Consider the following 12,390-nt stretch of genomic DNA (forward strand, 5'->3'; position numbering starts at 1 on the left):
GGGGGGAAACACCCCCTGCCCGCGAAAGAATTTCAATAAAAATCACACTGTCGGATTCAACGTATTAGAAAACCTTCTAACATATGTTTCAAGCTCATATCTGCCAAAATCTGCAACTTTGTATTTTTTGCCAGAAGAAAAATATACGAATATAGAAGTTAGTTACGTTAGTTAATTTGTAAAGACATCCATTTAACAAAAGAAAAGTAAAATTTTTATGCAAATAAAAGCTGCATTAACTAAAAAACGATCAAAAATTAAATAAAAAAAACAAGTTTTTTTAACTGAAAGTAAGGAGTGACAATAAAACTTAAAACGAACAGAAATTATTACGTACATGATCGGGGCTTTTCCCTCCTAAACACCTTGCTCTTTGCGATGAAGTTTGACTAAAGTTTTACGCTAAAGTTTGACAACTTTATTTTTTAAAACAAAAAAAACTTTAGCGTAAAGAGCGATGCATTGAGGAGAGGACAGTCCCTTTCATATACGGAATAATTGCTGTTCGTTTTAAATTTTAATGTCGCTCCTTACTTTCAGTTTAAAAAACTTGTTTTTTTTATTTATGTCATTCAATTCGATCAGAAATTGGAGTCTTAGTCATCGGGAGCAGGGTGGCATCCGTTCTTTCAGTCTAGAGATAAAGCCACTCTTAGCACCAGTCATGGCTTTCGTTCCGTCACCAAAAATAATAACGCATTTTTGTACCCAATTTATGTTTATATTCTTCATATCTTCAAGGAAAATGTCATTCAAGCGCTGACCTGTAATATTTTTAGGCAGTGCCTTGCAAAACAGTATTTCTTCCATTAATATTTTATTGGATTTAAAACGCACAAAAGCTACAAACTGCGAAAAATGCCTCTTAAGGTAAACTTGCCTCTTAAGGCTAGTTCTGATTTATTTTTATCTTTTATCAATAAAGGTAATTTTTAATGCTTTTGTTTTAATCGCCGCCGAGCACGCCATCAGTTAGATATTGTCTTAAAGTTTCTGGCATGTATATCCCTTTAACATTGTCGACTATATCATTATAATCTAAATGCTCCCTGATTATATTCCGACACGATGATCGGAGGGAACCGTCAGAGTTATTGAAGACAAGTCTCCATTGTCTCCAAAACAATTTCTTCTTTGGTCAAAATTCATTATTTTTTACTACTCGCTCGATTATTTTCCTGATTTTGGTTTTTATACCTATCGGTAACAAGGAATAAAATCCTCATTTTCTAAAAAATGTTTGGCTACAGGAAAATACTTCTTGAACGAACTGTTTTCAAATACAGATTCTAATAAAGCTTTTTCTAATGCTATTGCTAAAGGTGTTTCGCCATATGAACTTAAAGAACTTGAATCGGCTTCATTTAGCAAAAGCAACTGAGTAACTTTCGGTTTGCCCGCTTCAGCAGCAAAATGTAAAGCTGTTTTCCTGCCATACCCTATCATATTTGGGTCGGCTCCTTTACTTAGCAGCAGTTGACAAATATCACCTCTGCCTTTTTTAGCAACATGATCCAAAGCTGTTTTGTGGTAATAGAAGCCTTTCACATTTGGGTCGGCTCCATTCCTCAGCTGCAGTTGACAAATATCCTCTCTGCCTTCTTTGGCAGCAAAGTGCAAAGCTGTTTCTCGCCAAATATCTTTTATTTTTGGGTTAGCTGAATTTTTTAGAAGATATTCAACCACTTCTATTTGATTTTTGGATGTGGCCAAATGTAGAGGGGTTCTCTTGGATACATCTTGGTTATCTAAGATGGCACCATTTGAAACAAGTAGCTTACAAATATCTATTGCACCTTTTTCAACAGCATAATGTAAAGGTGTTCTTTCATCAACATCCTTCACATTCGGGTTGGCCCCATTGTTGAGCAATTTTTTGCAAATATTCAGTTTCGTGTCTTCTTCTTTAATCTCTTTTGCAGTTTATAAATGTTTTTACTTTTATAGCTTTAATAAATCAAATAATATTAATATTTTGATTAGCCTACTAAAAATCAGTATATGTATATTAAACTGACAATGCACATTCATTTGTATTTTTTCAGTAAAGTGCAAATTTTGTTCTGGCCTTGGGAAGGCATAGGGGTTTTGCGCCCAACATAGGTTAATTTCTGCTTGTTTTGAGTTTGACTCGGTTAATTATTGTAATTTCTGTTCGTTTTGGGTTTCATTTATTTATCAATGCTGATTTGTGGTAGTTTCACGCTTGGTAGATTATTTGATTTTAGTTTTGCTCATTTTTTTTGTTTAATGGAGTTATTTACTTCTCTTTGAAAAAACTTGTTTTGTGGAAAAAGTTTTTTTTAATTATTGTCTTTTTAATATATAATGACATAGTTTTTTGAGAGGAAAAGAAAATGATACTTTAAATCTTTTCGTTTTTAAGAATTTGTAGTTTGGCCAGCCATTTGTATGCTGCAACAAATTTCTCAGAATTTTTAAAAAGCACATACACTTTTAAAAATCTAGACACAAATAGTACTGTTTAATTTAGTTTCATAACTCCTCTAGTTGACCTGTAATGGAAAAGTTGATACCATTCGCAATAAAATCTGTTTACTTTCTTTGATAGCTTTGATACACTTTCGGTATTTTGGTTTGGTTAAATTTTAAGGGCAGAAGTAGCCCCGAACGTTTGAACATACTATCCTCAGCCGTTCTTGCGAAACTGCTGAGATGCCTTATTGGGAATTAGCATTATCACAGTGCATTTTAATTTAATTTTAAGTCAACATTTAGTTTTTAAACATATAAAAATTGGATTTGAAGAAGACTAAAATCTATTCTATAAATCATATACAACAACTTTCTATATAAACCTTATATGCCCCCAGGGCATAACTTACAACCCTTGCACTGAGGGCTCTGAGGGGTTTATCATCCTAAAAGACCTAATTTCAAGAACTTTCAACTACGTTGAACAAAATGCATATCTCAAAATTTTGATTGGATGTGTTTGGGAAAATGGTGGGCGTGAGAGGGGCGTTAGTTGCTCTCCAATAAATTTCAACTATTAAAAAAGGCACTATCCCGTTCAATTTCCAATTGAATGAGCTCTTTTGAAGTTTCTACGACAACACTTTCAGTAAAAACTTTATATGCCTCCAGGGCATAACTAACAACCCCTGCCCTGAGGGCTGTGGGGGGAGGGGTTGTCATCCTTAAAAACTTAATTTCCAAAACTTTTCACTACGTTGAATAAATGGCTATCTAAAAATTTTGATTGGATGTGTTTTGGGAAAAGGTGGGCGAGAGAGGGGGGTTTGTCGCCCTCAAATCACTTTTGACTATTAAAAAGGGTGCTAGTCCTTTGAATTTCAAATCGAATGAGTCCTTTTCAAGTTTCTACGACAAACATTTCAATAAAAACCTTATATGCCCAAAGGGCATAACTTATAATCCTTGCCCTGAGGGTTGTGGGTGAGTGTCCTCCTTAAAAATATGTTTTTTATCCGGAAATCAACTACCCTGAAAAAAATGGCTATCTCAAAATTTTTATTGGATGTTTTTTGGGGAATGATGGGTGTGGGGGGGGGGGGGGGGGCTAGTTGACCACCAATCACTTTCGACTCTTAAAAAGGGCACTAGTGCTTTAAATTTCCAGTCGAATGAGCCTTTATTGAAGTTTCTACGACAACACCTACTTTAAAAACCTTATATCCCCCCAGGGCATAACTTATAATCCGGGCCCTAAGGGAATTGGGGGAGTGTCCTTCTCAAAAACAAATTTACTATCTGGAAATCAACTGTGCTATACCCAATGGCTATCTCAAAATTTTGATTGGAGGTGTTTGGGGGAATGAAGGGCGAGAGGGGGGCTAGTTGCACTCATATCACTTTCGACTATTAAAAACGGTACTAGCGCTTCGAATTTCTAATCGAATGAGCCTGTTTTGAAGTTTCTACGACAACGCCTTCTATAAAAACCTTAGATACCCCCAGGGCATAACTTAAAACCCTTGCCCTGAGAGTTTTGGGGGAGTGTCCACCTCAAAAACAAATTTCCTATCTGGAAATCAGCTACGCTGAACAAAATGGCTATCTCAAAATTTTGATTAGATGTGTTTGGGGGAATGATGGGCGTGGGGGAGGGGGATAGTTGCCCTCCAATCACTTTCGACTATTAAAAAGGGTACTAGAGCTTTGAATTACCAATCGAATGAGCCTGTTTTGAAGTTTCTACGACAACGCCTTCTGTAACAACCTCATATAACCCCAGGGCATAACACAAAACCCTTGCCCTGAGGGTTGTGGGGGAGTGTCCTCCAAAAAAACATATTTTCTATCTGGAAATCAACTACGCTGAACAAAATGGCTATCTAAAATTTTGATTGGATGTGTTTGGGGGAATGATGGGCGTGGGGGGGGGGCTAGTTGCCCTCCAATCACTTTCGACTATTAAAAAGGGTACTAGCCCTTTGCATTTCCATTCGAATGAGGCTGTTTTGAAGTTTCTACAACAACACCTTCATTAAAAACCTTATATGCCCCCAGGGTATAACTTAAAACCCTTGCCCTGAGGGTTCTGGGGGAGTGTCCTCCTCAAAAACATATTTTCTATCTGGAAATCAATTACGCTGAAATAAATTGCTATCTCAAAATTTTGATTGGATGTTTTTGGGGGAATGCTGGCGTGGGGTGGGGGCGAATTTCCCTCTAGTCATGTTTAACCGGTAGAAGAGTTTACGATCGCTTCAAAGGACCCCTTAAATTAACCAGACTTGAATTTTCTACAACAGTACCATATGTAAAACCTGATAGGCAGAATGGGTATCGAGAAATAAACTTACTCCGACCATGTGAGGGGAGTATTCAATACAAAAACATATATTCTCGCTGGAAATCAACTACGCTGAACAAACTATTTATTTCAAAATTTTGATTGGATGTTTTTGGGGGAATGATGGGCGCGGGGGGGGGAAAGTTGCTCTCCAATCACTTTTGACTATTAAAACGGGCACTAACCATTTGAATTTCTAATCGAATGAGCCTTTTTTGAAGTTTCTACGACAATGCCTTCTATAAAAACCTAATATGTCTCCTGAGCATAACTTAAAACCCTTCCCTTGATGTTTGTGAGGTAGTGACCTCCACAAAAAGATATTTTTTATCCTGAAATTAACTATGCTGAATGAAATGGCTATATCAAAAGTATGTTTGAATATGTTGAGGGGACTGAAGGGCGTGGGGGGGACTAGTTGCCCACCAATCACTTTCGACTATTAAAAAATGCACTATCCCTTTGAATTTCCAATCGAACGAGCCTTTTTTGAAGTTTCTACGACAACGCCTTTTATTAAAACCTTATATGCCCCCAGGGCATAACTTAAAACCCTTGCCCCGAGGGTTGTGGTAGGGTGTCCTCCACAAAAAGATATTTTCTAAGTGGAAATCAACTACGCTTAAAAAAATGGCTATCTCAAAATTTTGATTGGTTGTATTTGGGGGTATGTGGGGCGTGGGGGGGGGGCTAGTTGCCCTCCAATCACTTTCGACTATTAAAAAGGGCACTAGCCCTTTGAACATCAAATCAAATAAGCCTTTTTTGAAGTTTATACGACAACACCTTCCATGAAAACGTTACATGCCCCCAGGACATAACTTAACACTCTAGCCCTGTGAGTTGGGGGGGAGTGTCTTCATAAAAAAGATATTTTATATCTGGAAATTAACTACGATGAAAAAAATGGTTGTCCCAAAATTTTTATTGGATGTGATTTGGGGAGTGAGGGGCGTGGGGGGGGGGCTAGTTGCCCTCCAGTCACTTTTGACTATTAAAAAGGGCACTATCCACTCCAATTTCTAATCGCATGAGCCCTTTTCGAAACTTTCTACGACAACTCCTTCGATACGAAGTGCCCGGGTATGGAGAACCCCCCCCCCTCCCAAAAAAAACACATTGTGCCCACATCGTTCTTTACTTAGGCAGTACTAGCGCGCAGCCTATGATAGGAGCTTGAAACCTCTACAGTAAGATTTTCTGATACACTGAATCTGAAAATTCATTAAGATTATATGACTTTTAGGGAGTGTTTTTCCCTTTTTTCGAAAATAAGGCACATTTTCTCAGGTTCGTAACTTCTAATGGGTTAAATTAAACTTGATGAAATTGATATATTTAAAATCAGAATTAAAATCTAATTCTTTTGATGTGTCTATTGGTATCAAAATTCCGTTTTTTAGAGTTTCGGTTACTTTTGAGGCAAGTCGTTCTTACTATACAGTTCGTTACCACGAACTGTTTGATTAAAGAGACATTGCTTATACTTACCATATTGGACCACTGTCATCACTGTAGCTTTTAATATTCTAATCTTGGTTTGCAGACTTATCTAGCTATTCTTCAAAACTTTTTTTAACTGTGAAAATACACCCTGAGCCTTCGCTTTTCTACTTTTAACATCTTCGCTCCTCTCACCGTCTTTACTAATAATTTTTTTTATCTGATTCTAGTTGCGGTTCTAGTAATTTACTTTACTAGGTTGCTAGCTACCACTGCAACCCGAATACCCCTGCAACTCGGATTACTAGGTTACTAGCTACCGCTGCAACCCAGAATAAAATCAGGAAAAATCCTATGTCTTTTTCTTAGTTGGAATAATAAGACACGATCCTCAGTATGGCACCATACCCAAGATAAGCAAAATGTCAAAAGGTGCTTGTATTATCTTATTTTTTAGTCACTATGCGCTGTAGTTTTTTCTTTACAAGGTTTCAGCTATATCCGTTGAACCTTTTACAGGGAAATTACAGTCCTCCACCTTGAACTACTGCGAAAATCCCTTTTTTGCATGGGTAGCACTGATCTGTTTCCCTTTTTTCCAGGGCTAGTGGGTTATCAGAACTCACTGAACCATCCCTTCCATAAACAACTTATATGCCCCTGGAGCATAACTCACAACCCTCGCCACCAGACTCCAGGGGCTTGTGTCAACCCCAAAGACCTTGTTATATGATTTTTTGACTATTTAGAATAAAATGGCTATATCAAAAATAATATTGGATGCATTTGAGAAAAATGAACGGGGGGAAGGGGGAGTTCCCTTCCAATCACTTATGACTCTTTAAAAAGACACTAGAACCTCTGATTTCCATTTGAATCATTCCCCTCCAAAGTTTGTGTGACCACCCCTTCCATAAAAATCTTATCTGTTAGTAATTGACAACTAGTATAACGTATTGCCATTGCCCTGAGGTAAGGCCATACCCAGAGGGGGGGGGGGCGGGTTAGGGGGTTTGAACCCCCCCACCCCCCGAAATGTTTGTTTGACTCGCAAAAACGAAACAAAAATGGATATAAACAAATTTTGTATGCGTTTTTTGAGTTTGTTTTGTGTAAAACTCCCTCGGAAAAAATTGCCCTGCGGGTTCTGGGAGGGGGGAGGGGAGGGAAGACTGACATCTCCAATTTTTTTGTATTATATTAACTTTTAGTTACTATATGCCGTGGTTTGTTCTTCAGTAGGTTTCAAATATTTCTACAACGATGACACCAATGTCCCAAAAACCATAGGCTAGTTTTGTTCTTTACTACAAATCTCTTGCTAGGTTTGTAGCTACCACTGAAACCCTGATAAAAATAAATAAATAAATAAGACGCTGTACCCACATAGCTCTTTACTTGGGCAGTGCTATTGCACTGCTTATGGTTGTGCAACATTTTAGTTTGCGATCCAGCATGATTTTTGCTGTCACTAGAGTTCGTCCTTTACAGGGGCGGATCCAAAATTGTTTAGGGAGGGGGGGGGGGAAATAGGTTGATCCGATAAACATGCGTTAGGAGCAGGTTTAATTGACGCAATCTTGCGTTAATTAAGTAAATTACACTACTTTAGACTACGTTAGGAAGGCGAGCGCCGCCCTCGTCCCCTGGATCCGCCACTGGTCCTTTACTATATTGTACATTACGTACTCTTAGAATTCTTTGTCATATGAACGTTTCATAGTGTAATGGTTAGCCCTTAGGACTTTAAATCCTGCGATCTGAGTCGAAATCTTGGTGGAGCCTTTTTATAACTTGTAGCTTACTTATACTACCATGTCAGTGTCTGCCGTAACTCCTTCTTTTCCAAATCAGATTTATTACTATTGGCTAGAGTTCGTTCTTTGCCATAAACTAGCTATCGCTGCAACCCCGATCTTCACTAGAAAATTTATCATTTACTATGGGCAATAGTTCGTCCTTTAATATATCAGAAAATTTATTCTCATCAAGAGGGTTACTGACAACATACCAGCTTTCATCAAATTAGTCTAATCTCGACTAATCATGAAAGAACACTGAGCCGTAGGAACCCTAGACTTTTCCGGATCCTGACGTCATCACCGTCATCATCATTTTCATTGCTGTTTTCGTCATTTCTGTTATTGGGAATTATTATTGTCGTCCCTTTACTGAAATCCTAACTTTATTACATACAGAAAAACCATATGGCTTTTTCTTAATTGGAATAGTAAGAGACGACCTGGCTACAACCTACGATTATGACATCATTGATAAATCTTTAACATGAAATATTCAGTTTTTCGTAAGAAAATTGATTCTATTTTAAAAATAATTTGTTTAATTACAAAAGATTTTTAACCCCATTGGTTTCCTTTAAAATGAGGCTATTGAAAACAAAAAGTTACACCAGAAATCTATGAAACATTACATCGGTGGAAAACTGCACTGACGGAAGATTACACCTAGAAAACATTGACTTCGTCCTCGTCAGGCGAACACTTGGAAACATCAAAACTTTTTAACACTAAAAAACAAAGAAAATTTTCCGATGATGAGAAAATTACACTTGTATTTTTTGGTGACATGTTAACGCTATGACACTTAGTCCTATGACAGCCCGTCGGCCATAACACTTCTGGTAAGGATTAAAATTTTGATGACAAATTTGTCTTGTGATATTTAAAAGCTTTTTTTAAGAGTAGAACTTGTATAGGTTAAACACGAATTCTGAGAAAATAAACTTAAAACTACCAAACAGTTGTAGTACAGGTAAAAAAATTGAACATACTCTTTAGATATCAAATATTTCTTTTTAAAACCTATCTGATCAAGTACAAATTTTGTGGTTTAATTTTCTTCTAAAAGCCCAAAGCACTTGACTAATTCCTAAAATTATACAATAATATATACCAAATAGCAAATTCCCAAGAAATAAGTACTCGAATCCGAAAAAGGTGAAAGAATATATACCCATTGACCAGAAAATGATTTTTAGAGGTTTAATTCTCAAAGTGTATTCTAAAAGCGTATACTTTTATTCTATATACCTTAGCACATAATTATGTGCTTGGGTCTAAATCAAACATTTGACTACAATCAAATGTCAAAATATTCTGGATGTCAAAATCACTTACATGCAAAATGTCTTTTCTTCGGATTTTCTAAACGGTTTGTTCTATGGGTTTGTCCAAAAATACTTCTGGACAACCCAAATGTCTGAATATACTGTCTCTATATGTTGATTTATTAAAATTAAAAAAAGTCAAATTACCTGGCACGCATCCAGACCTCCCGAAAGGGTACCGGCGCACAAATGACTCGATGCAATCCCTTTATTGCTGTATATCTCGTTGCATATACTGTTGTTATGAACGGGTACAGTTACTTTCAGCAAGACATCACTTAATTCACCACTTAACCTTTTCGCACCAAAGCCTAAAATACAGAAAATTATAATCACTAGAGAAATCACGCTACAGAAATATACAAAAATTTCTCGGCTCATAATTGTGAAATAGTTTCAGTTTGTTTTAACTTACGGCTTTCCCAATCAGTCACTACAGATTAAAGCTGATCACAACACCAATTCACCTGAATCAAACAAATCTTTTCATACTTCTTTTCCATCCCAACATGTTCCATGATTTCTTTTTTCATTTAAATCCTTCCTCGTGATATCTTCGTACCCCATTTGAGGACATCCTGCGTTTCGTTCCACCATCTAAAAATACTCGTCTTGAGGCTTTAGACCATTCCTTCGTAAAATGATCCACTAATCTTCCACTGATATCTGGCCCAAACCTATGCAACAGCGTACTGCAACTACTACTACTAGTAACTCACTGGCACTCACCATAATGATAGAAGCACGCCCTTTGCTTCGGCGCTACGTTTTGCTAATGAAAAAAGACACTAGAAATTATTTTGTTTGAATGAGCTTCTCCGAATATTTTACGATCAATGGTTTTGTATGATAAAATGCCATGGGTGCCGGAAGGGGGGATAGGGGGGCTATGGTCCTCTGGAAATTTGGAACTATAAAATAATTACAAGAAAAACAAAGGAAAGAGAGGAGAATAGGGGAAAACAGTGGAAAAAATGTTTTGCTCCATTGTTGGCTGCCTGCCAATAGATTTTGACCCTTAATAAAGAAAGTATAAGTTCTAATTTGTGACTGAGTGACCGCTTTCTAGTTTTCCAGAAACAGTTTTCTATATGATTTTGTTGGAGCAAAAACAAATCAAGTTCATCATAGTAATGAATTGTAAGTAAATAACGATCCTTGTCAATATCGAAAGTATAAGAACCTAACTATTGATAACATTGAATCAAAGAATTAGCCTTTTATGGTGATCCTAAATATATACTTGCTTATTAGTAATTAGTGAAGTTATTAGTACACAAGAAAGCTCGTATAATTATAGAAAACAACTTAATAAGGGACAATTTTGGTAAAAATATGCCGTCAACTTTTGCTTGCATTGCATGAGCACCCGTGAGGTGATATATGAAGAAACCATAATCGGATATGTTTCTCCTGAAAGGAATGCTGAGAATTTCTGTATTTTCGTCCTGAACGGATACATTCTTTGTTTTTTATTATCATTTTATTTCAGGAGCTGGTTTTATTTATCTTGTTGTCACTTTGAAAAGGATTTTTTTCTTTTTTTACAGTTATGAAGTACAAAGGTGTCAAATATATTGGTTTTTGGTATTCAAAATTAAATTAAAATATTGAATAAACAATTTTTATTTGATTTTCTTAATCTTAGTGTTAATGTTTTACTCTGTAAAAAACTACTTCGATAATGCGTTACTTTTTATAAATACCGAGTAGTTTAACGGCATTAAATATTTTGGTATTTGATAACCAAGTTCAAAACTGTCGATATAATTAAAAAACATCCATCCGGCGGCTCAGAATTGCTCAACAGAACTAAATGCTGGGAGTTTTTATCTTATTTTTTGTAAGTAGGCTATTGTTTTGTGTATTTTCTTTTAATTACTTACTTTTTTAATTTTTATATACTTTTAATTTAAGTGACATACTTTTTCCATTGGCTTTAGAAAAATTTTTGTCTCTAAGCTGCATTAACTAAAACAACAGGGTTTTTCAACTGAAAGCAAGGAGCAGCATTTAAACTTAAAACGAACAGAAATTACTACGTATATGAACAGGGTTGCCCCCTCATCAACCCCTAGATCTTCACGCTATAGTTTTTCGGCACTTTAAAAAAAGAGTTACGTATTATTCTATTTAACGCTCCTTGTGTTTCAAGAGTCGTTTTTAAAGAATTGGGACAAAATTTAAACTTTAGTGTAAAGAGCGAGGTGTATAGGAGGGGGCAACCCCCCTCATATACGTAATAATTTCTCCTTACTTACAGTTCGTTATCTAGAACTGTTCAATTACCAATCAAAATACAAGCAGAGATCATTGAAGTATTGATGGTTTTTTCTGCCTTACCAAAAGTATTGTATTAATAATTCTTTACAGTTTCGTGAAATATAATTAAACAAATAGAAAAGGTTTTTCAACTAAAGTAAGAAACAAGTTTTAAATTTAAAACAAATTGAAATTATTCTGTATATAAGTGGGACTGTCCCCTTCTCAACACCTTGCTCATTAAACAGAAGTTGTTTTAGTGCTTTGAATAATATTTTTTTCAATTGCAAATTTTCTTTAAAAATTTGGACAAAAGCCAAACTTCACAGTAGAGAGTAAGAATCTAAGGAGGACGCAGCCCCCTTCATATAAAGAATAATCTGTTCAAATAGGTTTCAAATCTGTTCCTTGCTTTCTGTTGAAAAGCTAATTTTTTATTCAATTTCTGATTGTTTTCCACATCATACCAAGGCCTCACACAAGATGTAATTTGAATTACCGGCCCCAGAAATCCCTGATTAATTGCTTTTAAAATGTGTAAATAAATAATTGTACGTTGATTAGTACCGTCCTACGGTTGAATTTGCAATTTCAATTTTGGATAAAATTTGAATAGGCCTGTACTTAATAAATTGGCGATGAACAGTGATTTTGGTAAAAAGTCCTTGTTAATATTACTGCTAAAGAATTTTGGTTGGATGAGAAGGAGTATTATTGTATGCATGGATAGAAATTCTGTGAGACCTTTGATCTTGTACGTAATTGCAGCCATCACAAC

General features: G+C 36.0%; 1 protein-coding gene across 1 annotated transcript in view; it reads right to left on the reverse strand.

Moving 5' to 3' along the window:
• Window positions 1-12,390, reverse strand: part of LOC148955703 (serine protease hepsin-like) — a 138,795-nt gene that overhangs the window by 72,627 nt on the left and 53,778 nt on the right. The window contains exon 4 of the mRNA XM_089107890.1: window positions 9,498-9,661. Within this exon, the coding sequence (XP_088964016.1) occupies window positions 9,498-9,661 (164 nt within the window). The remainder of the gene's footprint in view (window positions 1-9,497; window positions 9,662-12,390) is intronic.

Source organism: Artemia sp. Qi Xiang Cuo, chromosome 2 (assembly GCF_049724085.1).
Source record: "Artemia sp. Qi Xiang Cuo chromosome 2, ASM4972408v1, whole genome shotgun sequence".
Classification (NCBI taxonomy): Eukaryota; Metazoa; Arthropoda; class Branchiopoda; order Anostraca; family Artemiidae; genus Artemia; species Artemia sp. Qi Xiang Cuo.